Here is a 27,687-nt window from a genome sequence, read left to right as displayed (position 1 = left end):
AAAAACTTTATTGAAATTGTTTTGAAATCGTTTTCAGTCAGATGTTTGCCCAATGTTATAACTTTGCAGTTTTGCATTGGCTTTAACCCCATCACTCAATTTGAGTGGTGTATACATATATAATGCACTTTGAACGAAGGCGGCAGTCCAATAAGTTTTTTACAACATTGAAAGAGAAATTTATTTGGCAGCAACATATCGAAGATACAATACAATACGGATGCAAAGTGTTGCGCTTAGACTTATAATGACCGAACGTCATAAAACGAATGATGACGTTGCAAGATTGTTGTTGCTAAGGCTATATTTATAGTCTGCAAACATTTGTTGTACGACGGTGTTCATTTTTTCTAGCAATTATGAGTTTTCAAATCGCATATTGTGGAAGTGAATGTTTCGGAATCCAGGAGGAGAAAGAACACGGTGAAAATAAGGACAACAATATTCATACTGGATTACAAAACAATACAGAGGACGCAACAATAAGTGAAGGCGCCAAAAGCTTTGCAACTGAGGTAACACCAAAATGGCTAAGCTTTTCATTCAAGCTTCATGATTTCGTGAATACTAACTACAACCGTTATATTGAAGATTTTACCCATGATGACGTTGAAAATAAAATTAATAGTAGAAGTAATTGCGCTTTTGTTGTAAAACAAGTTGCAAATGAACGTAAATCTTCCAGATCACCGATCAATTGTGGTAACACACAAACGGACCAGAAGAAGACAGAAATGGGCACGGTCGTCTTGAATGAAGGACAAGCAGAAACCAAGGATGTATTTGTCAAACCTCCTGTAAAAATGTCTGGATTCCTGTCGTCTGTAGTGAAGCCGTTGACAGCAGACGACAATATTGACAATGACGAAAATGTTACCACAGTAGAGCAGGTTCAACCAGAAGGGTGCTTTTGTTGGCCTCTTGTTCATCTGGTAAGTATGTGTAAAAAATGAGGGGTTCAAAAATGGCCTGACAATCTATTTTTTTTTTACTGTTAATGACATTTTAACATGGTAAAACAGAAAAAAATATTGACTATTGTGAACAGTTTCAAAGGAAATAGTTTGAAATTTATAACAGAAAAAAAAAAACGGATTGCAAAAATTAAATTATTATAACAGATACAGAAGATTCCACTTTTTAAGCCTGTTATTTGTTTGTGATACATGACTATATAGCTGTTATGTCAGCTTTCCGTATTTTTTGTTGTGAATGGTCATATAAGAATGTAAATATAATTACTATTACTGCAACAGATACCTGTATGAGGACTTTAGATTCTGGTATCGTCCACTTAAACGTTGAAGTTTTTAGACCCTTTTTCATTGCTCAATTTTTCTTTCCTCGCTAAATGAATCTTGTAAGTATCGTAAAATTGAAGAATTGTGTTTGTTTGAGAACAAACTATATGTATAAAGATATAGGAAGATGTGGTGTGAGTGCCAATGAGACAACTCTCCATCCAAATAACAATTAAAAAAAAGTATACCATTATAGGTCAATATACGCGTACGGCCTTCAACACGGAGCCTTGGCTCACACCGAACAACAAGCTATAAAGGGCCCCAATGTATGAGCTGTTTATATTTGCAAAGCTTATAATCTGTTTTTTGCGACTTTATATTGAAGTCTTGTGTATTTATAGATTTACAGAATACGATACCGATTGTTTGACAAGAAAAAGGACAAGGAACTTAAAAAATTACAAAAATTCTAAGGATTAAAAATACTACGGTATGTTTTTCTAAAATTAATTATGTATACTACTTGCCACTGGACATTTATCATACAAAATCAGCCAACTTGATAAACCAATTAATTTTATTTTGCAATTAAAATATATTTAAGACCTCTATTTGGCAAAAAAAAAAGATATAGAAGGTACAATAAACGATACATCTAAAAAAATAACAGCCTTTTTAATTCATAACAATTATTTCTTTTTTCAGATATTAAAAGCAGAAGACAGAAGAATCGACTTGTCTGAAATTTTTATTAATAAAAGAGATAAAAAAAAATCCTAGTTCAACTTATTAAGAAATCATGGCTTTAAACGTGCACGACATGAAAGATCATGCAATTTTTGACATAAGCGCTTATGATCCCGCAAACACGTTTAACCCCGCCACATTCTGTATGTATGTTCCTGACCCAAGTCAGGATGCTGTAATTCAGTGGTTGTCGTTTGTTGATGTGTAAAATATTTGTTTTTTGTTCATTTTTTGTACATAAACAAGGCCGTTAGTTTTCTCTTTTGAATTGTTTTACAATTTCATTTCGGGCCTTTTATAGCTGACTATGCGGTATGAGTTTTGCTCATTGTTGAAGGCCTTGATTATAAGGCTTTGTGTAATATCTAAATACATGTATCTATAATGGAAAAAAGTTTACTAGATACTGAAATTTCAAGATAGCGCTAGGTCAACCAATCAAGCGATGCAACAAATAAAAGAAACTTTATTATTGAGCAACCCATATATTAGGCAACAACATAGCTTTTGTCGAGCCTGCGACTATTGTCGCAGAAAGTTCTCCATATGGATAGTGATCCGGCGGCGGCGACGGCGGCGTTTATTAACTTCTTCAAAACTTTTAAGTTTAGATGGTTAAAGATCTGGATGCCCCATACTTTGTGTACAGATACCTTATGTTACGAAGTTTCCATCTCTCATATGTCGATTGTCCTTGGCCTCATTTTTATGGTTCAGTATGAACTACTTGAAAACACAATAATGATTACATTAGAAATAAACAATTCATATTCAATAATAATGATAAATAAAGATTAAATACAATTCAAAGATACAATAAACAATGATGATAAATGGCATTACAGCAAAACTATCATGGTAATGTTAAAAATACATAGATTTGTAGTTATGTTTAGATTCTGATACTATATTTGATTTTTTAAAACTGAATTAGGAAGAGCATTCCATACTTTTGGTCCTGTGTACGAGAAACTAAACTTGCACAACTCTGTATTTGGTTTTGGAATTTTAAAATTATCTGAGGATGAAAATCTCAAATTGTATTTTTGATTTGCAGAAGTTTACAATATAAGACTGTACATATATTCTGGAGCTAAGCCATGTTTTGCCTTATACAGCTGATTCTAACCCATCCAAAACATCTGTTTTCAAGTGGAAGTTTGGTATCAACGGGCCCAAAAGATCCAGTTCTGGCATGTCAAAATCGTCGTCTGACGTAGCCATTGTTATTGTTTTGCGAAGAATTTATGTCACAAGATACATGCGCAAGGAATTTTGTGAAGCGGCTCCGACGGGTACATTGTAATTGTACGCTTAACAAGAGTCAATGAGAAAGCGTGTTACATAAAGATTGCATTTTAATAAAGTATTCTTTGTGTGATCGGCACATTAATGTTATATTCGTGAAATAATTCGCTTGAAGGTTTGGTGTAATCAGGTTCGTCTACAATTATTCTTGCTGCCCTCTTTTAGCTGTTTAAAGTATTTTTTTCTAATAGAAAGTTATTACTGTTTACCCATATTGAACAACAATAATTCAAGTTAAGAGGTAAAACGTAAGCGTTTTAGTACATTTGTATAGCTTTGTGATTTAAATATTTTTTTTAATCTTTTTAATAAAGCTTAGAAGAGTTATTTTTTTTTATTATATAATCGATATGAGAAGACCAAGATAGAGATCCATCAATAAAAATACCTAGAACCTTTTCACATGTTCTTTCTTTAATATTCAAGCATTTAACTTTGCAGTGACTACAAAGGTGATACATTTTAATATAAACAGCTTCCTTCATCAATAACTGATGTTTCCTTTAAATCTTCAATAAGAAATAAAATTAAACAAATATTTGCCTTATATCGCAAATGTTTGCGTTATCGCAAACCTTTTGCGTGATATATTTCGCAAACCAAACATTTGAGAGAGCTTGTACTAAAAATCTTGCGAAAAACTTTATTGAAATTGTTTTGAAATCGTTTTCAGTCAGATGTTTGCCCAATGTTATAACTTTGCAGTTTTGCATTGGCTTTAACCCCATCACTCAATTTGAGTGGTGTATACATATATAATGCACTTTGAACGAAGGCGGCAGTCCAATAAGTTTTTTACAACATTGAAAGTGAAATTTATTTGGCAGCAACATATCGAAGATACAATACAATACGGATGCAAAGTGTTGCGCTTAGACTTATAATGACCGAACGTCATAAAACGAATGATGACGTTGCAAGATTGTTGTTGCTAAGGCTATATTTATAGTCTGCAAACATTTGTTGTACGACGGTGTTCATTTTTTCTAGCAATTATGAGTTTTCAAATCGCATATTGTGGAAGTGAATGTTTCGGAATCCAGGAGGAGAAAGAACACGGTGAAAATAAGGACAACAATATTCATACTGGATTACAAAACAATACAGAGGACGCAACAATAAGTGAAGGCGCCAAAAGCTTTGCAACTGAGGTAACACCAAAATGGCTAAGCTTTTCATTCAAGCTTCATGATTTCGTGAATACTAACTACAACCGTTATATTGAAGATTTTACCCATGATGACGTTGAAAATAAAATTAATAGTAGAAGTAATTGCGCTTTTGTTGTAAAACAAGTTGCAAATGAACGTAAATCTTCCAGATCACCGATCAATTGTGGTAACACACAAACGGACCAGAAGAAGACAGAAATGGGCACGGTCGTCTTGAATGAAGGACAAGCAGAAACCAAGGATGTATTTGTCAAACCTCCTGTAAAAATGTCTGGATTCCTGTCGTCTGTAGTGAAGCCGTTGACAGCAGACGACAATATTGACAATGACGAAAATGTTACCACAGTAGAGCAGGTTCAACCAGAAGGGTGCTTTTGTTGGCCTCTTGTTCATCTGGTAAGTATGTGTAAAAAATGAGGGGTTCAAAAATGGCCTGACAATCTATTTTTTTTTTACTGTTAATGACATTTTAACATGGTAAAACAGAAAAAAATATTGACTATTGTGAACAGTTTCAAAGGAAATAGTTTGAAATTTATAACAGAAAAAAAAAAACGGATTGCAAAAATTAAATTATTATAACAGATACAGAAGATTCCACTTTTTAAGCCTGTTATTTGTTTGTGATACATGACTATATAGCTGTTATGTCAGCTTTCCGTATTTTTTGTTGTGAATGGTCATATAAGAATGTAAATATAATTACTATTACTGCAACAGATACCTGTATGAGGACTTTAGATTCTGGTATCGTCCACTTAAACGTTGAAGTTTTTAGACCCTTTTTCATTGCTCAATTTTTCTTTCCTCGCTAAATGAATCTTGTAAGTATCGTAAAATTGAAGAATTGTGTTTGTTTGAGAACAAACTATATGTATAAAGATATAGGAAGATGTGGTGTGAGTGCCAATGAGACAACTCTCCATCCAAATAACAATTAAAAAAAAGTATACCATTATAGGTCAATATACGCGTACGGCCTTCAACACGGAGCCTTGGCTCACACCGAACAACAAGCTATAAAGGGCCCCAATGTATGAGCTGTTTATATTTGCAAAGCTTATAATCTGTTTTTTGCGACTTTATATTGAAGTCTTGTGTATTTATAGATTTACAGAATACGATACCGATTGTTTGACAAGAAAAAGGACAAGGAACTTAAAAAATTACAAAAATTCTAAGGATTAAAAATACTACGGTATGTTTTTCTAAAATTAATTATGTATACTACTTGCCACTGGACATTTATCATACAAAATCAGCCAACTTGATAAACCAATTAATTTTATTTTGCAATTAAAATATATTTAAGACCTCTATTTGGCAAAAAAAAAAGATATAGAAGGTACAATAAACGATACATCTAAAAAAATAACAGCCTTTTTAATTCATAACAATTATTTCTTTTTTCAGATATTAAAAGCAGAAGACAGAAGAATCGACTTGTCTGAAATTTTTATTAATAAAAGAGATAAAAAAAAATCCTAGTTCAACTTATTAAGAAATCATGGCTTTAAACGTGCACGACATGAAAGATCATGCAATTTTTGACATAAGCGCTTATGATCCCGCAAACACGTTTAACCCCGCCACATTCTGTATGTATGTTCCTGACCCAAGTCAGGATGCTGTAATTCAGTGGTTGTCGTTTGTTGATGTGTAAAATATTTGTTTTTTGTTCATTTTTTGTACATAAACAAGGCCGTTAGTTTTCTCTTTTGAATTGTTTTACAATTTCATTTCGGGCCTTTTATAGCTGACTATGCGGTATGAGTTTTGCTCATTGTTGAAGGCCTTGATTATAAGGCTTTGTGTAATATCTAAATACATGTATCTATAATGGAAAAAAGTTTACTAGATACTGAAATTTCAAGATAGCGCTAGGTCAACCAATCAAGCGATGCAACAAATAAAAGAAACTTTATTATTGAGCAACCCATATAGGCAACAACATAGCTTTTGTCGAGCCTGCGACTATTGTCGCAGAAAGTTCTCCATATGGATAGTGATCCGGCGGCGGCGACGGCGGCGTTTATTAACTTCTTCAAAACTTTTAAGTTTAGATGGTTAAAGATCTGGATGCCCCATACTTTGTGTACAGATACCTTATGTTACGAAGTTTCCATCTCTCATATGTCGATTGTCCTTGGCCTCATTTTTATGGTTCAGTATGAACTACTTGAAAAAAAAGTTAGGAATTTTGTAATGTTAATTTCTCTTTTATTGTGAGTAATATAGGATGAATATATTTCGGGTATGTGCGTATCCCATGACTGTAATACAGTCACAGTTTCATTTGACCTCGACCTCATTTCATGGATCAGTAATCAAGGTTACGTTTTGGTGGTCAAATCCATATCTCAGATACAAGTATCACTAGCGGATTTAGGTTGGGTTTTTTTTTTTGGGGGGGGGGGGGGGGGGGTCGTATAATTTCATAAACAGAAGAATGACCATACTTTGTGGCGGTGCACAAAATGGTCAAAGACACTCAACTGTCCAGCAACAGTGATTCAAGATGGTGACATCTTCAGACCAGGCCAGAAGACGTGCCATGTCAACCCAGGTGAACCAGGTTCTCACATTGCTGTACAAATAAAAGCTGAGATATGTCAAACTAAACTAAAAAATTCTTATAGTAATTTAAAATTACACAAATTGTATGGGATTTTATACAACTTATAATATAAAAATAAGGAGAAATGGTATTATTGCCAATGGAAACTAAGCTATGCATCAGTCTTCACTTCAAAACATATGCAAAAAAGCCAACGTTATTCATCATTTTAATTTGATTTGAGAATGATTCCAGCAGTTAAATTAAAAGCATACTTGAAATAAATAATTGAATTATTGTATTGACGTTTAGGCATAACGTTTGACTAGGTGTCAATTTGACTATACCAGGTGCCGATTTAACCGGGTGCCGATTTGACTAGAATTCTTCGTTAACCCATAGAGTCCGGGGGATTAAATCACATTTTTTTTACGATACATTGTTATAAGTCCTCCTTTATGTCATTACCGATGATGGTGCTCCATTCAAAAGAGGAAGATACATTAAGCATACAAACTAACATCAATCTACAAATTTCTTTCCCCGTTCTCAACAGTGCACCTTACGTCAGGATGAAAATAATGAATTCTTTTCATGCTTTTCAATGTAGAATGGCAAAACATTTGATAACGAAGAGTTTACTCAGACGAAGTGATCACCTCACTGTTAACTGTTTGATAAAAGTGCATATATCATATAAAACGAAAAACACTCAAAACGACATTTCTGATGCGTTGAATACATACACAGATCTAAAGTTGACACCATTGAAAATAAGAACATGTGAATTTGGCAAGAGTTTCAGTGGTGCACACATACGGTGTGAAAAATTTACTTGTACAGTCGAGGAATCAGGAGAACAAGGAAAGATAATTCCTGCAGTTTCTATCAAAGGAATGTACAATGATGGATTTGACTTTTTGAACAATTACATTAACAGAAAGTTAGAAGTAGATCTTTCAGATCCAGTGGATGTGAATCGAACATCAGCATTTTTACAACTTTACAAATTTTTCAGCAAAATAGGTTTGAACTAACTAGTGTATCAATGCTCTTTCAGTTCAACCATTCACCTTCCTGTTTCAGGTCCCTTTTAACTGTTTAAAAATGAACATGCAGGGGGTCTCATTGGGGGATTCTGATTTCTGATCCCAGATCCCTCTCATTGTTTTGTAAGATTCTGGTATTCTGATTACACTATGTACGTAAGCAATTATATTTTTTTGTAATATCCTGTGCCCCACTAGACTTCATTTCCTGTTTTCGCAGCACAATAATTTGACATTCATCGTATCCATGTAGTCCAAATAATTACATTTGTATGACGTCTTGAAAGGCTATTATAATTTTTTTCTTTGACGCCTTACTTCAAAGAAAAAAATTATAATGTTCAGCCTTTCAAGACGTCATAATTATTTCGACTAGTGTCCATGGTGTCACGCTTACAAAAAATTGACAATCCCTCGTCCCACTTAGACCCTAATGAGACCCACCATGTACTTCCAAATCTTCCTGAAGCAAGGTAAGGGTTCGACAAGTGGAAGCAAGCCAACTCTCTCAAGTGAGCACTAGCCCAGACTTTCTAAATAATACATCATTTTTGGAATCATGTCTTTCACTGGAAAAGATCATCAATTTCACATGCCTTTATGACATCATTTACCAGATAGGAGGTGCTCCTATATCACTGCTGTTTTAAAAATTTCAAGCACTTTCATTATCGTCATTCTTTAGGCAGTCAGGGGACTTACTGAAATAGGTGATTTTTAAATCACTTATTTGAGTAGCAAAATCGTGGTTTTGTCACAAATTGGAATTTTGTATTTTTTTCCAAATTTTAAACACATAGGTTTAAATAATATCTTTTAATTAGTAAAGTTTAAAAAAAATAAACTTTTTGCTTCTTTTAAGTAGAAAGGTTTCTGCCTTTGATGCTATCATTTAGCTGAAAATTCTATTTTAGTTGAAAAAATGTTATAATAATGGCTTTACATAATGAACTGATACTTTCTAAAAAGATTTTTCCCAGCAGTGGGAGTATTTTTCCTGTGAAGTTCAAGGTTTCATCTTTCAGATTATGTAATAAAATTCTACTGTTTGCGATAAAAATCTCACTGTTCAGGGGTGTTGAAATTAGTAGGGATTATTAAAAGAATGATACTTAAAGAAGTGATTTTTGGGAAGGAAATTGAGGTCTGATACTTAAACAAGTGATTTATATGTCATCATCCTAGATTCAGTACAAGGTCATCACCTGAAATGACCTGGTCATCCTAGACAACACAGATGTTGGTTCTGATAAGTTTAGAAACATAATTAGTCCCTGGATCATTAGTATTCTATATTTAAAGCTACAGTAAAATTAAATCACTTCTTCTAGTGATTAATTTGTACTACTTAAATAGGTGATTATTAAAGAAAGACAACTCTAACTTCCAACCTTTATGGAAATAATGTTACTTAAATCAGTGATTTAGAAAATCACTTATTTAAGTAAGTCCCCTGACTGTTAGGGTAGTATAGAAATAATTAATGTGCCGTAAGTACATGTACACATGTGTATGTAATATTAATTCCCGTACAACTGAGGGACGGTGACCATGATGGCATCTTATTACAAAGTGTTTTACGAGATAATATTTTCAATTAAATATTATATTTAGGAAACCCTAGAAACATAACAAACCTTCAGTATCATAGGAACCTATCTTTTTTAACAAGGAGTTGTTTCTCATGCTTATTTTAACTTTTCATTTATGTCACTAACATGACTAAACATGCTAAACATGCTAAATACAATAAACATGATTAAGTTAACACTTAGCTATTACCCTTTTACAATTTCATTTTCTATATCGTTCTACAAAAAAATTGTATTTTCAGAGTACCATGAAAGATGTTTAAAAAGAAAAGGCAGAGATATTTTTGATGATAAACCCCAAAGCTATGTGACTGCTCTACTTACAAACCACCTTCTTAGTAAATTAGTGCTTGGAAAAGAACACATTACTAGTAGAGATTTGACTGACAAGCCTTTGTTTTGTCCTTGCTTTAATGCTGTCAATTGTCAAAAAACTATAGAATATGGACATACTGGATTAGGTCAGTATATTTGTTACATGTTTTTGTTTATACATTGTAATATGATAAGTACTTAATACGAGTAAATTGTATGTGTATTAAAGTCAATATGGCTCCTATACAGCCTTAAACAATGAGCAAAACAGATATGGTAAATAAAGCTGTCATACATTTTTGTACATTTTCATGATATAAATGTCGTGTACAAGTTGCAATTTTGTACAGGTTATAACATGTACAAAAATATTGTACATGTTATAACTTGTATAATGTAAAAATACAAGTTATAGCATGTACAAAAGTACCTCATACATGATAACCTGTACAAAATATTGCTTAAAAATGGTTTTAACTTGTACAAAATTTAAGATAAATCTTAATAAAGTAAAATATACTTTTAAATTCACCAATGCATAAAGAACAACAATAAATAGGCCAGAACGTGTCTTTTTCTGTAGAGGACAATCATCGCAAAGTTTCAGAAATATATATTTCATGACTTATGTTGGCAAAATTAGTTTTCATATAATTGTATGTTTTATATAGTCCATCATGGTTTAAATAAGTGTTACACTATTTACTAAAAGCTTGCATTTCCTCAATGACAATTACATTAGATACTAGAAACTAAATTCTTCCAAAAATTTAATGAACGATGCCTAATAATTTTGGGTAATACTCCTCCCTCTCGTTTTATAGACTAAAACAATCGCACCTTCCTATATCTAACTAAAGACTAAAACAATGTCTATATGCTTACTCTGTAAAAGCAAGAGAGAGCTGAAATACTTTTCATTGGACCACGCTTCATTATCAATATCTTTAAATCTACTCTTCAACATTTTTTGTCTTCAGCATGACTTATGTAAATTTATAACTCAATTTTTTATATAAACTATAAGATCATTGCATGAGGCGAATGTTATTTTGATGTTTAAAATATACTTCCTCAGGGGTCTAGGCAGATACAAACTTCTCTATTACTTTAATTGTCAATATTTACACTGAAATACCGATGAATATGCAATAATGCTAGTAACTGTCGTCGTTCATTGTTGATCGTACATTTGTTTTCAACATACGCAAAAAATAATGAGACTTTCCAATACTGTTTTGGCGTGTTTGCAGGGTGATTGGCTCTGGTAGTCTTTCGACCACATCGCCTCGGTATATTTTCAACGATATCGAAGGGTTTTGATAATACTAATGCCGATTGGTAATCTCATTCCAAACTGATTAACCGTACACTGTAAAATGTGCTCCAAAAACTACATGTCTTAGACTGAGTATTACAAATTCAAATCTTGTAAAAGATACAAGTTACTGTCCGATTTTGTCATAATCTCCAATAACACTTTTATTTTTAAACCAAATGCCGTTATTTAATGATATTTCATCAATTAAAAAAGTGACAACATAGGTGTTTCCTTTAACATTCAATATATAAATTTTTATTTTGCCATTTTTTTTTTTGCATGCCGAATCGATGTGCACGCAACTGCGTGTTAGCGTATACGGAGCTACGCGCCTGATCCTCTACTTTGAAAGCATGTATTTGTGTCCTTTGGATGTTGTCTGCTCCATGGGCTGGTTGTTGTCTTTTAGACGCATACCCAATTTATTTGTAGACACATCAGTCCTAGCTATCCTCTTATGTCTTTTAGTGTCAACTAGAATAAAATTATTTTACTTTTGCCTTCAAAGTGGACACTCACAATTATAATTCATCAAATAAAGATATGTTCAAAGATAGTCATAAGAGGATCATAAGACATGTCCTAAGATATATCTTATGACAAGTCTTAGGAATGCTTTGTAATACCGACCCCTGGACATTAACTGTATCAAAAAAGGACAAAACACACTAACATGAAGGAATAAAAAAAAAGTTATGAAAATATTATTGAGGTCAATAACATCTGTTGCGATAATAGAAACATATCCTTATTTTCCGATTTTGTACAAGTTAAAACCATTTTTAAGCAATATTTTGTACAGGTTATAACATGTACGAGGTACTTTTGTACATGTTATAACTTGTATTTTTGCATTATACAAGTTATAACATGTACAATATTTTTGTACATGTTATAACCTGTAAAAAATCGCAACTTGTACACGACATAAACATGACTTGACCTTTATAGAATGTAATTGCCAAGCTAGAGGTTTTACCACTATTTCACAGTTTTACTAATTCTTAAACTGTACATCTGTCGGGAAAACTTAAAACCTGAATTGTTTTTTTTATTAAATACATGAAATGTAAAAATGAATTTGTGTTCAACAGTGAATAATAAAAAAAGGAATTTTAATTATCTTTGAGTGAAAGGGAAAAGGTTTTAACAAATGTGATTAATTCTATGTATCATATATCAAATATATATCATGTACAATGTATACTGTCTACATAATATGTGATTGGAAGAACTATTCTTATAAAACTTGTTCTGCATAGAAATAATATGGGCCATTCCTAAGAACAAAAAAAAAAAACAATTTCCTATGCCCTTTTATATAATATTAGTATTAATTTTACATACATTTGTGTACTTTTCTTTTTTTTCCAAGGATATGAAAAATTTTGGTACGGAAGACCTGATGTTGTTTTATCAGCTGATAATGAATTACAGCAAAACTGTGTGATGATAAGCGAAGATGGAAGAACAAATAATCAAAGCAGAGATTTTGAAAATGAACTATGCTCGGAAATCGATGAAAAGACCAAAGATGAAGAAGTTGCCATGACAAGTCATGCTCTTGCTCAGTGTATTACATTTGCATATTCCTGTTCAAATATGAAGAAACGTTGTCAAAATATAGCATTGAATGGTACATTGATACCTACTTTAGTATTGACGCCAAATTATTATTTTGTTTACATGTATGACTATGAACACGATGTTCTTTTGAAAAGTGGTCCATCTGACTTATGGGATAAGAGTAGACAGAAATTTAACACATCTGCAATTTTACAGATTTGGATGCTTTTGAACCATATGAACTTTGACACTTGCCTGAGTCAGAATCAAGTGAATTATTTGGGCAAGAGTGCAAATTTTCATAATATATCTGGTGAAAAGTTTACATTGTCCGAGCTAAGAGAGAATGTTTCATTTAAGTCATGTTTTGTGAAAAGTGAAAAAGCACATGATATGAATGTATATCCAGAATTAGCAATAAACTAACGTTAAATATATTGTACATATAAAATGGCCAACATGAATTACTAATATAAAAGTAAGGAGATGTGGTATGATTTCTAATGAGACAACTTTCCACTTCAAAAAGTTACCTAAAAGTCAGTAGCCCTTGTTCAGCCTACAACAATGAGCAAAACGCAAACAGCACAGCAAGTTGTACAAGGAAATGAAAAGACAAATGTAAAACAATTTAAACGAGATGTAAAAAAATTGTTAGATGCAATATTTGATTTCTGCCAATAGTTGAAGGAGTTTGGTGTTTATAGCTCTAAATTATTTTGCATAAGACATAGTGCAAATATAAAAGTCAATAAAGAGAATCTCAAACCAGCTAAACCTAGTTTAAAAGTTAGGTTGTTTTGAGGGCCAAGTGAGCTTTTCTCATCACTCGTCGTCCGTAGTTGTCCGTCGTCTTTAACTTTACAAAAATCTTCTCTGAAACTACAGGGCCAAACTTAACCATACTTGGCCACAATCATCATTGGGGTAACTAATTTAAAAAATGTGTCCGATGACCCGGCCTACCAACCAAGATGGCCGCCACGCCTAAAAATAGAACAAGGGAATAAAACGTATATTTTGGCTTATATCTCTGAAACCAAAGAATTTAGAGCAAATTTGATAAGGGATTAAATTGTTTATCAGGTCAAGATCTATCTGCCCTGCAATTTTCAGATGAATCGGAGAAACCGGGTTACACCTTGTTGGGTTGCTGTCCCTTAATTGGTAATTTTAAGGCAATTTTGCCGTTTTAAACCGGATTTTTGTGACAAAAATGTCAGTTATTGATTTGGGGATGTACGTCGCCCGGTCGGTCGGTCGGGCGGGCGGGCGGTCGGGCGGGAATCAAATGTTGTCCGTGCATTAACTCATGAACCGTTCAATCAAAGCTTTTAAAATTTTAATATGTTGTTACTGACAACTAAATGAAGGTCAAGTTCAATAATGGCGATTTTGACTTTTACCGTTCAGGAGTTATGGTTCTTGAAAGATTGAAAAATGGAGTTTCCAGTCGTGTCCGTGCATTTACGCATGAACTGTTCTACCTAAGCTTTCCAAATTTTAATATGTTGTTACTGATGACAAAATGGAGATCAAGTTCAATTATGGCGATTTTGACTTTTACCGTTCAGGAGTTATGGTTCTTGAAAGATTGAAAAAATGGAGTTTCCAGTCGTGTCCGTGCATTTACGCATGAACTGTTTTACCTAAGCTTCCCAAATTTTAATATGTTGTTACTGACAACTAAATGAAGGTCAAGTTCAATAATGACGATTTTGACTTTTACCGTTCAGGAGTTATGGTTCTTGAAAGATTGAAAAATGGAGTTTGCAGTCGTGTCCGTGCATTTACACATGAACTGTTTTACCTAAGCTTCCCAAATTTAGAAATGTTGTTACTGACAACTAAATGAAGGTCAAGTTCAATAATGGCGATTTTGACTTTTACCGTTCAGGAGTTATGGTTCTTGAAAGATTGAAAAATGGAGTTTCCAGTCGTGTCCGTGCATTTACGCATGAACTGTTCTACCAAAGCTTCCCAAATTTTAATATGTTGTTACTGATGACAAAATGGAGGTCAAGTTAAATAATGACGATTTTGACTGTTACCGTTCAGGAGTTATGGTTCTTGAAAGATTGAAAAATGGAGTTTCCAGTCGTGTCCGTGCATTTACACATGAACTGTTCTACCAAAGCTTCCCTAATTTTAATATGTTGTCACTGTTGACAAAATAGAGGTTTAGTTCAATAAAGACGATTTTGACTTTTACCGTTCAGGAGTTATGGTTCTTGAAAGATTGAAAAATGGTGTTTCCAGTCGTGTCCGTGCATTTTCTCATGAACTATTCAACCAAAGCTTTTCAAATTTTTATATGTTGTTACTGATGACAAAATGGAGGTCAAATTTGTTATTGACGATTTTCACTTTCACCATTCATAGTAATGGTTCTTGTGATATTGCCAGGACACAAGTAAATGTTAATAAATCCGGTTTGCTGGCGTTGTGACAGCCTCTTGTTAACAATATAACCAAGATGGCTGACATGGTTAAAAATAGTACATAGGGTTAAATGCAGTTTTTGGCTGATATCTCTGAAACCAAAGCATTCAGAGCAAATCTGCTGTGAATACAATTGGTCATTAGGTTAAGATCTATATGTCCTGAAATTTTCAGACCAATTGGGCAACCTGTTGCTGGGCTGCTACCCTGAATTGGTAATTTTAAGAACATTAGTATCTTTTGGTTATTATCTTGAATATTATTATAGATAGAGATAAACTGTAAATATCAATAATATAGTTTCCAGACAATAATGTATGGATCTCTCTGAAGGTTCCATATCACAGAGTGAAGGTTGCGATTGAAGAGTTTTGGGGGTAATTAGATAGGGGGGATTGTTTTCCCAATTTTCTTTTAGGGGGTTCATATTTTTTTTCTTCTAAAAGTTTGAAATTGTCATTTTTTTCTACAGTTTCAAGAAGAACTCTTCTATTGCACATTATTGTGCAAAAAAGTAAAATCACAAAATTACTGAACTCCGAGAAAAATTCAATCGGAAAAGCCCTAATCACATGGGTAAACCAAATGAAAAACACATCAAACGAATGGACAACAACTGTCATATTCCTGACTTGGTACAGGATTCTTAACTACATTAATTTTGTGTCAGAAACCTGTATTATGTCAAAAATTTGACCACAATCCAAAACAAATCAGACAGTATCAAGCTTGAATATTGTGTCCAAACTTGCCCAAACTGTTTAGGGTTTGATCTCTGCTGTCATATCAGGCTGCGCTCAGCGAAACATTTTCTTTTTATTCCCCAGCTGTAGCAGAAGGAGTATTATGTTTTACCTTTTTTTTGTCTGTCTGTCCATACGTCCAAAAATTGGTTTCCGTTCTCTAACTTGAGTTTGCCTCAACCAAATGTTATGAAAATTATACACAATGTTTATTTAATACCACAACTTGAATTTTTGGGGCGTCACTTTAATCATTATCGAGTTATGTCCTTTATAAATCGAAAATTTGCAAAATCTTTAGTTTCCGTTCTGTTACTTAAGTTTGCCCCAACCAAACATTATGAAACCTATACACACTACTTATTACCACAAAACTCAGATCACTAACAAATTTGTGTAGCGTCATATTCATTATTCTTGAGTTATGTCCCTTTACAATGTTGTATGCAAGCGTGGGCATCATCTGTGTCCATGGGGAAACATTCTCCATTTATTTAGCCATGGCGTTGTCAGTTTATTTTCAACTTCTGAGTTTAAATGACTCTGGTATCGTAACACTACTTTTGAAAGATCATCTTCAGAAGTACTTAGTTTTGGTTTCACCTTACCTCAACCTCATATCATGAAACAGTGATCAAGATTAATGGCTGGTGGTCCGGGCTTTAACTCAGATACTATAAGCAGTAAGTCAATTATGTTTGGTATATATAGAATTATCGTTAGTTGTACGTCTGGCTGGTGTGTTTGATCTGACCTTGGCCTTTGTTTCATGGTTACTTGGTCAATTATAAGTTTGTGTGCTTTGGTCTATATATATCAATATGAACATTATTTAGTGTATGGAAAGATGATGACGTATAATTGTCTATCTTGCAGATGTTATATGACCTTGACGTCATTGTCAATGTTCATTGGTGATTGTGTTTGGTGTTTTGGTTAATTTAATTGTAAGGTGAATAAGTTTGTCTGGTAGGTATAATATGACTTTGACCCACTGTTCATGGTTTATACTTCAATGGTAAGTTTTTGTCGAGCCTTCGACTTTTGTCGAAAAAGCGAGACATATCGATCCTACATTCCGTTGTCATCGTCGGCGGCGGCGTCCACTTATATTCACTCTCGATAAAGTTTTTGAAATTTTATTAACTTTCTTGAACTATCCGGGATTTCTACCAAAATTGAACAGAAGTTTGTTTATAATCATAACAAAGTATCTAAAAATCAATTAAAAAAAAAAAAAATCCTGTTTATTCGTATTTTACTCATGAATGGACTTAGTTTTCCTGCCAGATAACATTACATTTAGTCTATAGTTACATTTTTAGAATTTTAAAAATTTCTTAAACTATCCTGTATTTCTACTAAACTTGGACAGAATCGTGCTTAGGATCGTGAGATAGTATCCAGGTAATTTTTTATTTTCATTTTACATATAAATGGACTTAGTTTTTCTGCCAGTTAACATTACATTTAATATGTAGCTACATTTTTAAAATTTGAACAACAATTTTCTATCCTGGATTTCTACTGAAAATGTGCAGAAGTTTGTTTATGATCATAAGATAGTATCCATCAATAAATTATAAGAATAAAAATCCTGTTTATTCGTATTTTACTTATGAATGGACTTAGTATTCCTACCAGTTAACATTACATTCAGTCTATAGCTACATTTTTCGAATTTTAACAATTTTCTTAAACTATCCTGTATTTCTACCAAATTTGGACAAAATCTTGTTTAGGATCGTGAAATAGTATCCAGGTAATTTTTTATTTTCATTTTACATATAAATGGACTTAGTTTTTCTGCCAGTTAACCTTACACTTACTCTGTGGTTAAATTAAAAAAAAAAAATGAAAACCGTATTAAACTATCCTGATCTATCCTGGATGTCTACCAAACTTGGACAGAACCTTGTTTATGATTAAAAGCAAGTATCTAGATGGCAATTTTGGAAAAAAAAATATTTCCAGTTTGTTCGTTTGTTACTCATATATGGACTTAGTTTTTCTTCCAGCTAACATTACATGCTGTCTGCAATTTTTCTTCCAGTTAACATAACATACAGTCTGCAGTTAGCAGTTTAGATACATAAAGTAGACGAGACACTGGGTTCCGCGGAACCCTTACGATATTTTGTGTTTTGGTACGTTTTTGCAACAACCATAAGCAAAAGGTAAACTAAATTTGGATTATGGAATAATTGTTACGTGTACATGTCTGTCTAACATGATTTATCTGACCCTGACTTCATAATCATAGATCTTTAAAATATGATAAGTGTATGTACTACTTGTAGAAAAAAACCCATCTTTAAGTATTTCAACATAGCATCAATGATCATTAAAGCAGGCGATACATTTCAGCCTGAACTCTTGTATATAATACGTATCAAAGCTTTCTAACTTGTAGAAATTATTTAGGATCCTTAAGAAAAACAAAATACCAATTGATAGAAGATGTATACAGGTCTATTCATTAAATAACTGGTGAGAGAAAAAAAACTTTATCAAAGATACCAGGCTGGTAATTGTGTTAGCCAGAATACAAGAGACTCATCAGTTAATCATAATGAAAAATAATTAAACTGATTCAGAAGAATTTGCGCATTTTCATCAGCGCAATTCTTCATACAGCTGCTTGATGCACAGAGAAAATTGTGAAGACTGTTAGTTTAACTCTATTTGTCTCTTGATTATATTTGAAGACCAATAGAAAATAGAGAAAAACAAGAATGTGTCCATAGTACACAGATGCCCCACTCGCACTATAATTTTCCATGTTCAGTGGACCGTGACATTAGTGTCAAAACTTTAATTTGGAATTAAATTAGAAAGATCATATCATAGGGAACATGTGTTCTAAGTTTCAAGTAGTTGTGACTTTAACTTCATCAAAAACTACCTTGACCAAAAACTTTAACCTGAACTTCGCACTTTCATTTTCTATGTTCAGTTGACCATGAAATTGGGGTCAACACTATAATTTGGCATTAAAATTAGAAAGATCATATCATGGGGAACATGTGTATTAAGTTTCAAGTGGATTGGACTTCAACTTCATCAAAAACTACCTTGACCAAAAACTTTAACCTGAAGTCGGACGAACGAACGAACGGACGAACGAACGAACGGACGAACGAACGGAGGCACAGACCAGAAAACGTACTGCCCCTCGACCATCGTAGGTGGGGCATAAAAATACATGCAAAAATGAAACATTTAACTTGTTTATACATCGAAGGCAAATTGATCCGCAGTGAATTTAACCATTATTTTTAATTTATTTTGAGTAGAAATGCAACTACCAATTAAGGTATCCATAACTGTTCACTTATCGTTAGATATTTTGTATAAATTTATTTAATGAGAACTTGTATCTTTCTAAACGACTAAGACGATTTGTAAGTACATCTTGTTTATTGTGCAACATATTATGAAGTGAAAAAATCAACATGTATTATTCAATATTCACATAACACCATTAACTAATAAGGCAACTAAATAATTACGCGACACTTTACTCCTTTTTTTTGGGTTAAAACTGTCTATATTAACATTACATGAAAAACCTATTGCAAACAAGTATGTATTGACCACTTAATATATTGATAGTAAAAATCATATGATAAAAGCATAATGTTAGGAAACTAAGAAAATAAATATAAAAATTATAAAAAGTACAAGATTCAAAGAGATAAACAAATAGGGATACAAGAAATTACATTTGTGATAAACGATAAAACATCACGATACAACACATAGGAAAAAAAATTAATAAAACAACACTTTATCAATTTCAGGAGTATCAAGGATTTGTATAGTTAGATTATACAAATCATTGGGAGTACAAAGCACTTTCCGGATTTAACATCATACCAAGGAACGCTCAACTCAGAATATTTAAAAGACAATGATACAGAAGCACCGCAACAGCAAACGAGCTACATGAGGGAAACGGAAACAAAATAATTATTCGGGAGAACAAAATATAATAAGCTAAAATGAATAACAAAACAAAATTGTGTTCGATGGCAGCAAGGATTTGTATACTATGACAGCAAAAAATACACAGCACACTTCATAATAATTAAATTTTGAATGTAACGTGTATTATGATTGGCTGACATTGTTTTGTCTATCAGCTCATATACATGATTTTCTCATGTGACCATCAATTGTTTTTTTGACATGATTTACTCCAGCTCAAAATAGAAGTTAGAATAAAATTATAAGGAATGAATTATATTTTTTCTGTCTATGAAGAAATAACTTCAATACATTCATAAAATAATCATCAAATAGAAAGTTCATCCGATTCGTCTTCATCTGAGTTGTCATCACTACTATCAGCCTTCGGTGGAACCAAACTCTCATCCATGTGAATGAAATCGCTTCCTTTATATAAATCGTCATCATCGTCGTCAATGTTTTTGTAATGATCCGAGTCACCTTTAGCATTACTCGGATAACTGGGAACTCTTTTAGGTGGAACGTAGATGTTTTTCAAGACTTTATCTGCTGGCCAGTTCATCATCTCAAATGCTCTGAGAATCCGTTTGTTATGATCTTTATTGAGTTTGTGAGTTCGTTTGAATTTGCATGGCTCTTCACATTTTCCGAATTTATATGAACCACATAAATGCAAATTGACACATTTCTTCGTACCAACTATGCATTTTTCGTTAAAATTATAGTCCCAACAGATGGATGGGAATTGATTATTAAGGATTCTTTTAATTTGGTTTTCGCTAAAATTCTCTAACCCAAATTGTGCTATGAGTCGGCTACTGTCCGGATTTGTAAAATCATGAGCGAGCCTGCAACCTTTGAAATTGCAGTATATGTGTCTTACGAACCGACGACAAACGTGTAAGAAGCGACAGTTGTCACGATTACATTTACCAGGAAAATGTGGATTGTTATATTGAGAACAAATGCCAGCGGTTTTAACATATGGTAAGATGTATTCTATCTTTTCGTTGTTTTTGAAAATATGAAATTGCATTGCATGACTTTCAAACCACCGTGGAATATCTACAGAAGAAGGGAAAAGGTCACATTGTAATGAGAAATCGTCGAATGTGCAGCCATTTTCAAAGGTTGTGATAACAAATTTCAAAATGTCGTTTGCACTAACACCTTCGATGTCGTAGGTATCCGATCCCCTTGGTTTTCTTGCTATGGTGTTCAACACATTTTTTCTCTTTTTTCTACGTGTTTTTTTATGTTTGCTTTTTTTCCCGTCAACTGCAGTTTGAATTGCTGCAAGTAAAAAGCAAAACATACACTCTACATTGATTTATAACTATGTTTTTTTTTAAACTATGACAGTAGCATATTTGAATAGGAATTAAAATAATAATGCATGCAATATCTGTCTTACGAGTTACTGTTCATAAAAGAATTTGAACATTCAAAGCGTTTATGATTCTGTTTTACTGTTAACAAAGAAATGTTTGTTTGGATGTCCTACCTTTATACAACAACTTTTACCGTGGAGTGAACGGAGAGGACATTAAATCTCATAATATTTACTGGAACATTTATAATTTAAAGTAATGGTGAACAAAATAGCAATTAGGTGTATAATCTCAACCTAGTAAGTAAAAGCCGCAGCATGGGTTTTGCGCTCACTCAATTACAGAATGAACAGAAATACAACAAAACTAAATAATTTAAGGCTGTGATATTTTTGAAATATGTACAATAGATATGTGTAACAAAATATAGGTAATGCACGTGATCACAGAAAAAAAGTTCGGATAAGAGAAAAATAACAATGATTAACGACCAACTGACGCGAAATTGTGGGTCAAATCATATATTCAACCTTTGAGTAGACTAAAGTTAAAACGTCCTGATATACACGTGCATCTGACGTGCATCTGATTGAATCAAAACACAAAGAAGATAATCGTTCCATTACTATAAAAAGCTTACTTGTCGTCTGAGCAGTAGCAGTAATTGGAGTAGATAGTTTCACGGTATGATTATTATGATCTGTCGTAGATTGTTTAGTTACCATGTTGTCACCCAATTCCTCCTTGGGTTTTGTTTTAGAACTACCTGAACCTGAAAAAATTTAAAAGAGAGACAATATGAAACAGCAGTTATTTTTTGTGGTATACATTACATATAACACGTGTAATAATATACGTGTATGTATGATACACATTAATTCAAATTCGTTGACTTCATTATAATAACTGATCTTAAGCATAAGCTAGCTGCAAGTATTATATCTACTGCAAAGATTAAAACTCTCAATTTCGACTTGAAACATAGAAACACGCATGTAAGAATTTTACTGTTTTTAATTTGAAACACAAGCAATGCATACAACTGTGAAAAATCAACATATTTTTTTACTCAAAACCATCTTTTCAACTAGTCCCATGACATCCGAAGATTGCCGTCGGCCATGTGATCCCTATCTTAATATGAATATCAGCAGATACACTATTTCAGATACTTGAATATTTCGAGCACATGTGTTATCATCCCAAAAGAGGTCCCATTATACATGTTATAGGTTGCATGCTTCTGTACCAAAATGTGTGTTTTTGATTGAAAAACAATTATCAGCCAAGTTTTTGGGTTATTTTGATTATATTGAACAAAAACAATTACCAATGACGAATTATTATTCAAAATAAAATTGAGAATGGAAATTGAAAAAGTTTGTTTTCGTAAAACAAACAAATACTATGCTTCATTTTTAACTTATTTATCTACAATTAATTATTACAGCTGTTGAAACCGAAGTTTATGCCACTGTTAGATATTATCTAATAACAATAAAGAACAAGAATGTGTCCATAGTACACGGATGCCCCACTCACACTATCATTTTCGGTGTGTAGTGGACCGTGACATTAGGGTCAAAACTTTAATTTGGAATTGAAATTAGAAAGATCATATCATAGGGAACATGTGTACTAAGTTTCAAGTTGATGTAACTTTAACTTCATCAAACACTACCTTAACCAAAAACTTTAACCTGAAATTCGCACTATCATTTTCTATGTTAAGTGGACCATGAAATTGGGGTCAAAACTATAATTTGGCATTACAATTAGAAAGAACATAGCATGGGGAACATGTGTACTAAGTGTCAAGTTGATTGGACTTCAACTTCATCAAAAACTACCTTGACCAAAAACTTTAACCTGAAGTGAACGGACGCACGGACGGACGAACGGAGGCACAGACCAGAAAACATAATTCCTCTCTACTATCGTAGGTGGGACATAAAAACATCCAACTTGTCATAGATAATTATGCATTGTTATATTTTTTTGAAGATGGCTAGTTGGCGATATTTCAAATACATATTACTATAACTTGTCTGCACAAACAGATGTTTTAATGCCGCACTATTCCGTTTTTCTATATTCAATATGAAATATTTTGTCAAAAACTAATTCAGCATAGATAACAGGATTTACAAATCACATAAAAAAGGAGTATGAAATGATTCTTGATCGTTTAAACATTAAAAAAATAACAATCTGTTTATTGTATAGAGTCTGTTCATATTGGGAGTCTAACAGACAGATCAGTATAAAGGAAAATAACAAAAATACCGAACTCCGAGGAAAATCCAAAACGGAAAGTCCGTAATCAAATTGCAAAACCTCTCTAAGTGCATATATTATTCAATTCAGTTTTATGTCTACAATATCTTACCCATATTGAAGCGAGTCTGATAACAGCAATTAATTAAGAACGTCCATTTCAAAGTATGTAAACCTAACAACAAGGATTAAAAAAAGTATTGTATCTCATCAATTTTCTGAAAATCTTTATTTTCGGAAACGATTTTCAGAAAATGAATGTAATACGACACTTCTTTTAATCATTGCTCTGCAGAAATATGTTAAAGGGAAAGACTAATATATAAAGTGTTTTGAACCAGAATGGGCACAATGTGATTATTTCTTTAACACGTAGTCATTGCGTATCTAATTTAAATTATTTGAACACCCCAAATTTAACAAAACTATGTTCTTTTTAAAGTTCACCCTGTTACTAGTGTGCTGAAATAGATACACAGATTTTCTTAAGGAGGCTTCTATTTAAAATTAAACATTTTGCTTTACGTCAGTCGAATATTCTAACTCCATGAAACCATAAAAAGTAAAATAACTAAAAAAAAAAAAAAACCCCAAAAATTGGCTAAAGTGAAAAGTCAGAATGTAAAGTCTTTTCTTAACTGACAAATTCAAAAGCTCAAGCACATTAAACGAATGAAAAACAACAATCAAATTCTGACTTGGAACAAGCATTTGTTTATGTAGAACATGGTAGATAAAAAATGTTTTTATAGCTAGCTAAACGTCTCATGGGTATGGCAGTCTCATAGAATTGCATTCCATAGACACCAAAATTAAAGTGTAGACGTAGAGTCAATTCTTGATAACAAGCACGTGCTATTTTTGATATAGATTATTAACAAACAAAGTCTATAATCTTTCTACAAACAGTTAAAAAAAAAGAGAATTTTCTAAGGATCTCTTGTGAAATAATGGTTTAACATTCTTAATTAAAGCTTATTTCCGAATGCATGTATAGCAAGATTTGGTTAGATTGCTTGCTTTCTTTCTATATTGTGCATTTGTTACTGGGATAACGTTCAATCAAATACATACATTAATAAAATGCAATAAAAAATTAAGCTAGGCAAATGATGTAGATAAAGCAAAAATATCTAACGTCTTAACATTTTTGAAGAAAATAAAGACGAATCGACAATAAATAATTAAAGGTGAGAAATACAAAGACATACTGCTCTGAACAGGTAAATACGTTGAGTAAAATTATATCAAAACATTCAATGATCTAACATACCGATAAAAGGTCAGGGTTTTCAACATGACATATCATTTTTCAATGCACGGTTTTGAATGTATACAAATTCAAAATATCATTGATGTGAAAGAATGGACATTTTGTAAAGCTATAATTTTTTCAACATTAGATATCTTCAACTCATTTATTATCATGAACGAAAAATGATAAAAATAGTGTACAAGCAGTTTAACAATGTTAACTTTAAGTAGACAAAAAAAAAAAAAAAAACCCAAACGAAATTACATCCCAGCTCCTTTGTTCTAACAGTGGTGATCTGAGCTGGATCACCCCAAACAGATCACCCCAGTTTGAGTTTCTTTGTTATGCATGCTTTCCTTTGTTCTGTAACATTTTGGCGGGAATGTCAAATCCACCATAACACTTATAACTAATTATACGGAAAAGACTATCTATCGAAATTCAGGTAGAAAAAATCTAGAGTATATGCTAGGATTCGAACTGAAGACCTTTAGCATATCAAGCTACAACACATTTTTGTTTTATCTTTATTATATTCACAATCTATATATACATATCACAGTTTACAATAACAATTACACATAAATGAAAACATTATTAATATTTATTGTCCTTCCTCTGAAAAGGAAAATATTCTAAGTATTATACAATCGATATATTTCCTTATTTTATTTCCCACTTAAATGTCTCTCTGGTAATTAACTTGCTGATACTTTATTCTTCTACTCTCATATTTTTGTTTAACTTTTTCTCAGTTTTAAATAAAATAATAAAAACAACAGTTCAACTATTACAAGGAGAAAACAAATCGAAAATGTTTATAAATACGCATAAGATCTATTTTAATGAATGTTGGTTGTTTAAAAAAAACCGGTTGGTTTCCAGACCAGAATTTTGATACACCACAAAAATTATTTTAGAATTATTTCACGTATTCAACATCTATTATCCCCCTCCCTAATAACAGTTTATTCATAAAAACACCACAAACAAAGGCTGTGAATCTCTGCATATCTTTCAATCCTTGGAATACCACGAATATAATACTTAATTTCATCATTGTCCGATTTTCTAATGTCTCTAAATTTGTAGACGTAAGACATTGCGTTTCCATATTCGATTTTGTCAGTTTCTAAATTTACATGACGAAATTCGCCGCGTTTTCCTAAGGCAGCAACCATTTGATTTCCTGGGGGGGGGGGGGGGGGGGGGGGCTATGGTTTTTTTTTGGAAAAAAAAGTTTGTTTCCAGTTTTTGGAGAAAATAATAATTTGTTTTTGATTCTGAGAAAAAAAATTGTTTGTTTCACCCTCAGCTGCCACTATATGTAATGCTAAAATTGAAAGAAAATAATTGTTTTCGACTTATCGCGAAAAAAATATATTGTTTTTCGCCGCAGGCAAAAAAAAAAAAATTTGTCCAGAAAAAAAATCCCATAGCCCCCTCCCCCGAAAATCAAATGGTTGCTGCCTAACGTCCATATAACTACCATTTCTCTCTTTTTTTAATTTTCCTATCAAACAACCTCCGTCTGATCGTTGGCTGTATACAATTTTCTGAAAATGACTATCTGTACACGGACTCTTCCCTGTAATTATTAATTTCGGAGCGATAGTTTTTATTTTGTCTATTTCTTTATTTTCTTTTTCTTTGACATCCGTGTGTAAATTCCGTTCAGTTCGCGAACCTTGACACACTATACTTTCCGTTAATTCATTGTCCTTTAAATTGATTGTTTTGTCTATCGATACACTAACCGGTTGAACAACTTTCACTACAGGTGTAATGTTTACATTTTCGGGGGCTACTAATGGGAGATCTAACGTTCCATCGTGCATCATATCATCACCCGAATCCATTATCACTTCTGAATTATCAATGTTGATATCACTTGTCTTATCAACATCGACTTCTGTATTGTCCATTCTTTCTTTCAATATTTTTATTCTTTTATTGTCTCTGTCTCTATTAGATCTAGACTTGTGTTTTATTCCTCTATTTACGTGTACTGAATCACCCCTTGTCCAAACTAATGAAATTCTCATTTTGTCACCAAGGTAATTGGAATTCCATGTAAATTGTTCGTAATCATCTATGACACTATTAATTAACGCAACTAAAGGCTTTGGCAATTTGTCCATTATAATTTCCTTTAAAGTACCTCAACGTTTCACAGCAAAAAGTTAAGTTCACAAAATATCAAATACGCACAGTATAATTTTCAAAAATGTCAGTACTTCAACTTACATTACTGTTAGATAGTCACATTTACTTAATCCGGCTGGTTATATCCAAATCCACAAGAAATAGTAACCCAATAACAGGAGTAGAAAATTACACGTCTTTATCTGTTTAAGGTGCACTCGACTTTTTCCAAGCTACGACACATACCACTACACCAGGACGACTGGATACGAACTAACAGTAATTTAAGGTTCATGTGGACCCTATGGCTAAAATGGCCGTATTTTCACCTCAAAATTTACTCTGAGTACAGGAAAAACTGTGCATCTGAAAAAGTTTTAAGGCATAGCATTCCCTTGATAAATAGAATTCAAATGCATTGTATGATTTAGAAAATTCATAACTTAACTGGATTTTGCCGTACACTTTTTTTCGTCTCAGCAGAAGATGATAAAATTAACAAACAGTTGAGTTTACCTTGATATGGTCCACTCAGGTACACAGTTTAAATAACCAATTATTGTCAGGTATCTATTGTCCATCTTATGTCCACGTCAAGCAATACAGCTCACTTCAATTATTACCTGTGGGGAAGTTCTCAAACCTGTTTCC

The 27,687-nt window shown here is 32.6% G+C and overlaps 4 protein-coding genes across 6 annotated transcripts; 3 read left to right on the top strand and 1 right to left on the bottom strand.

Moving 5' to 3' along the window:
- The first annotated feature begins 278 nt into the window (after positions 1–278).
- LOC139500811 (uncharacterized) lies at positions 279–2,057 on the top strand. Of its 2 annotated transcripts, XM_071289680.1 has the most exons (3): positions 286–932; positions 1,646–1,734; positions 1,950–2,051. In XM_071289680.1, exons 1-2 carry the CDS (start codon positions 360–362, stop codon positions 1,715–1,717), a joined length of 645 nt encoding a protein of 214 aa, XP_071145781.1. In that variant the 5' UTR covers positions 286–359; the 3' UTR covers positions 1,718–1,734; positions 1,950–2,051. The 2 variants fall into 2 exon arrangements, with proteins under 2 accessions (XP_071145780.1, XP_071145781.1); XM_071289679.1 differs by lacking the exon at positions 1,646–1,734 and having other exon boundaries at positions 279–932; positions 1,950–2,057.
- A 2,157-nt stretch (positions 2,058–4,214) lies between these two features.
- On the top strand, positions 4,215–5,991 carry LOC139500767 (uncharacterized). 2 transcript variants are annotated; one of them, XM_071289607.1, is made up of 3 exons: positions 4,221–4,867; positions 5,581–5,669; positions 5,885–5,991. In XM_071289607.1, exons 1-2 carry the CDS (start codon positions 4,295–4,297, stop codon positions 5,650–5,652), a joined length of 645 nt encoding a protein of 214 aa, XP_071145708.1. In that variant the 5' UTR covers positions 4,221–4,294; the 3' UTR covers positions 5,653–5,669; positions 5,885–5,991. The 2 variants fall into 2 exon arrangements, with proteins under 2 accessions (XP_071145706.1, XP_071145708.1); XM_071289605.1 differs by lacking the exon at positions 5,581–5,669 and having other exon boundaries at positions 4,215–4,867.
- A 1,554-nt stretch (positions 5,992–7,545) lies between these two features.
- On the top strand, positions 7,546–13,306 carry LOC139500032 (uncharacterized). Its single transcript, XM_071288731.1, has 3 exons — positions 7,546–8,054; positions 9,912–10,130; positions 12,681–13,306. Exons 1-3 carry the CDS (start codon positions 7,601–7,603, stop codon positions 13,295–13,297), a joined length of 1,290 nt encoding a protein of 429 aa, XP_071144832.1. The 5' UTR covers positions 7,546–7,600; the 3' UTR covers positions 13,298–13,306.
- Positions 13,307–19,457: 6,151 nt separating this feature from the next.
- On the bottom strand, positions 19,458–27,253 carry LOC139501063 (uncharacterized). Its single transcript, XM_071290030.1, has 3 exons — positions 27,139–27,253; positions 22,000–22,131; positions 19,458–21,321 (listed from the first exon to the last, which is right to left on the bottom strand). Exons 2-3 carry the CDS (start codon positions 22,082–22,084, stop codon positions 20,354–20,356), a joined length of 1,053 nt encoding a protein of 350 aa, XP_071146131.1. The 5' UTR covers positions 22,085–22,131; positions 27,139–27,253; the 3' UTR covers positions 19,458–20,353.
- Positions 27,254–27,687: the final 434 nt, after the last annotated feature.

Source organism: Mytilus edulis, chromosome 13 (assembly GCF_963676685.1).
Source record: "Mytilus edulis chromosome 13, xbMytEdul2.2, whole genome shotgun sequence".
NCBI classification, from domain to species: Eukaryota; Metazoa; Mollusca; class Bivalvia; order Mytilida; family Mytilidae; genus Mytilus; species Mytilus edulis.
This window is presented reverse-complemented; position numbering and strand designations above follow the sequence as displayed.